Genomic DNA, 3,377 nt, shown 5'->3' with positions numbered 1-3,377 from the left:
GTGCTGTTTGTAGTTAAACAGTGTCGTGTTATTATTGGTTTGATATCACGGATGTTTTTCTTATATGATGTAAGCAATTTGATGTAAAAAGACCGTTTCAGAGAATTGACAAATATAAGAAGACAAAACGTACAATTTTATAAAGAAACGAACATTTTAATGAAGCCACTAGTACAATATAACAGTTCATGTTTTTATCAAAATACCGCCCTACTGTAGTAACGAAACATTAGGATCTTGTTGGAAACGAAGGTTATACACATATATATATAGATCTTTAAGAAATTCATTTAAAGTTATGTTTAGCACTATTTACACCTAATTGGTGCGTTTTAGAAGTCTTTTTTTGACACGTGCTTGAAAAGGACGATATATATATGTGTTTATGAGGCTAGGGTCGGTTACATATTACCTAGACACAAAATATTTGTGAGATTACAACCAAATATAGGCACTTTTTGATACCTGTTTTAAATAATGTATATATATATATATATATACTACCTTCGTGCTCCGGTTATAATAAAACACATCACTTATAATTGTGTTATAAGAAAAACATATCATTTATAATTGTGTTATAAGAAAAACATATTTAGAATTGTGTTATAAGAAAAACACATAATTTATAACTGTGTTATAAGAAAAACATATCATTTATAATTGTGTTATAAGAAAAACATATTTAGAATTGTGTTATAAGAAAAACACATAATTTATAACTGTGTTATAAGAAAAACACATCATTTATAACTGTGTTATAATAAAAAACATATAATTTATAACTGTGTTATAAGAAAAACATATCATTTATAATTGTGTTATAAGAAAAACACATAATTTATAACTGTGTTATAAGAAAAACACATAATTTATAACTGTGTTATAAGAAAAACATATCATTTATAACTGTGTTATAAGAAAAACATATAATTTATAACTGTGTTATAAGAAAAACACATAATTTATAATTGTGTTTGTTTTAAGTTTTAACACAAAACGTGTAAGGTTATTAAAACAATAGATGTTTCGACGATCTTAACTTGCGTGTTCTCAACGCTACCAGTTTGTATCATGGTCACAATCATTTCTGTTTTCACAATTAAGACGGAAAACAGGGATTTTAAAGTCCTAACAAACATTGAAAGGTATGTATTAATAAAAGCTTCATACGATAGACCAAGATACTACACCTGGAATGTGTGTATATATATATGTTCAAAAACTTTGATATTTGAACGGAATACTTTGGACATTAATAGTGTTTTAAAAAGTAAAGAAGAACATATATAGAAAGAAGTACTTGTCAACTTCAAACTAAACAAAATATTGTTATTTTGAAACACGTTTAACGCTAATATCCATAAGTAACATCAAAATCAAGCAAAATATTGTAAAAAAAAACATTTCATGTTCATGTTGCATCCGTAAATATGAGCAACATATCTTCATGTTATTTTGAAACAAACATTTAATTTTGTATCTTTAAGGCACGTGGCAATAAAACATGGAATTCCATTGAGCAATCTATGTTAACGTTATAGTAATTTACAATGTTTATTTAACATCAATATTTGTCCTAACCTTGACTAGGTAACCGTATTCACGAGTACGTAAAAAAAGGCACGTTTGGTATTTGGTGCTGAAACACTTTTCCTTACGTAACCAACAATTTAGGTGTAACATTGTTTTTTGATAAGCGTTGCTAGATTTGGGTTTTTACCTTAGGTTGCTCAGTTTTAGGACAAAGTCTATAAAAGATTCTTACCACACTTTTTTCTCGTAACAAGTTATTGACATAAAACGCAAATAAAAACTCTTAACAGAGAATTTCAAATTCAAGTTTCTGCTCTCGAGTTCACGTCTGCTGATGGAAAAGATGAAACGTCTTTTTATTATTAACACCTTATAATGGTGGGATACTTTCCCTGGTGTGTGGAAGAGTTAGGTATTCACCCAGTAAATACCCTAATGTTTTAAACGACTGGGCTTAAAAACACAAACATGATGTCTGGTGGATTCAGGTAAATATCTGTCTGGTTTCCTTCAAGGCTGCAATGACCCCACAGGGATCGTCCATAAAGTCCTGATAAGGAAGGCTTGAATACGTTGAAGAAGGAATTCGGTTGGAAGATATCTGGACATCTTGTCCGTAGTTAGTGTCGACAGAAGAAACTGGTTGAGAGGTGAAGATCGGGAGGTTTTCACAAGAGCTTTGGAAGTTGAAATCTGGATTAGGTCCATAGACTCCGGAAAAGTCCAATGGATATAATGTCGGCTCTTCAGAGCGACCTTCTGGATAACAAGGCGTTAAAGTATTATTTAACACCTGCTCTATACCCATCACACTCGAGTGGTTGCCGTCTTGTCGGGAGGGGTAATCATTGTTGGATAATAAGGGAAACCGCGCATGTTGGATCACTGGTGTGGAATCGTGTCTCTCTTCCATTAAAGAAGTCTCAAATGAGGAATACGAGCCTTGATTGAACGTGGAGAGGAAACCGGTTTCACGCCCCAGGGCACAGGATGGGCGATATATTGACGTCTTGTCTATTGGCGAAGACACGTCTCTTAGATGAGACGAATAAAGACCTTGCTGAGAATTTTTATTCCAGTTATAAGAGTTTCTCATTGTTAAGGCCGACAGGTTAGGACTAGGACCTATAATCCCAGCTTCTCTTTCTTCGTATATTCGCTTTCTAGAAAGTCTCTTACCTTCCGGAAATGTAGTGGAAGAATCATTCAATTTAACCGCACACTGACTTCCTGATATTCTCTGTTGTGGGTCTTCCTTGGTTGTTACCTGAACAAAAGGGTTTCTCTTCTCCAGTTCCTCCTTCAAATTGTAACGCAAAGCGAAATCTTCCATTTCGACCGGAGACATTTCAGGCGTTGGAAGAAAGCGAATAAAATCGAAGCCACCATTGCCTTTAGTGGATGAATCAGAGTAGACTCTTTGTCGCGAGATCTCGGACCTTGGACTTCCGTGAGGAGAAGACTCGGGAGTTTGGACACCGTTTATTTCACTAGGTCTGGAAAGATGGTAGAAAGGACGATGGTTTTGACAGCTTGACGCTTCTGGAGAGCGAGTTTTCTGAAGTGAAGAGATTGGCCCTTTTCTAGCTCCACGTTTGATATGCTGCTTCCTTCGACGTGGTCGATACTTATAGTCTGGGAAGTCGCGCATGTGCTGTACACGTATCCGTTCTGACTCTTCCACGTAAGGTCTTCTCTCTAGCGGCGTGAGGCCGCGCCATTTCTTCCCTGTACCGGTAAAAAATAATAACGATCGTTAACAAGCGTTTAATAGCAATGAGTGATACTAACATCGCATTGTTTAACTTTGTATCAGTCTGTTCAGATTAAGTTTTACAGAG

The 3,377-nt window shown here is 34.7% G+C and overlaps 1 protein-coding gene across 1 annotated transcript in view; it reads right to left on the bottom strand.

The window, feature by feature from the left end:
• Nucleotides 1–1,316: 1,316 nt before the first annotated feature.
• The window catches only part of LOC111089239, a 12,772-nt gene continuing 10,711 nt past the window's right edge, over nt 1,317–3,377 (bottom strand). Inside the window, exon 2 of the mRNA XM_022401375.1 lies at nt 1,317–3,264. Coding sequence (XP_022257083.1) covers nt 2,021–3,187 — 1,167 coding nt within the window. The 5' untranslated portion in view covers nt 3,188–3,264 and the 3' untranslated portion in view covers nt 1,317–2,020. The remainder of the gene's footprint in view (nt 3,265–3,377) is intronic.

The sequence above is a fragment of the Limulus polyphemus genome, unplaced genomic scaffold, assembly GCF_000517525.1.
Source record: "Limulus polyphemus unplaced genomic scaffold, Limulus_polyphemus-2.1.2 Scaffold5651, whole genome shotgun sequence".
Lineage (NCBI taxonomy): Eukaryota > Metazoa > Arthropoda > Merostomata > Xiphosura > Limulidae > Limulus > Limulus polyphemus.
Note: the sequence above shows the minus strand (reverse complement) of the source record. Positions and strands in the feature narration are given on the sequence as shown.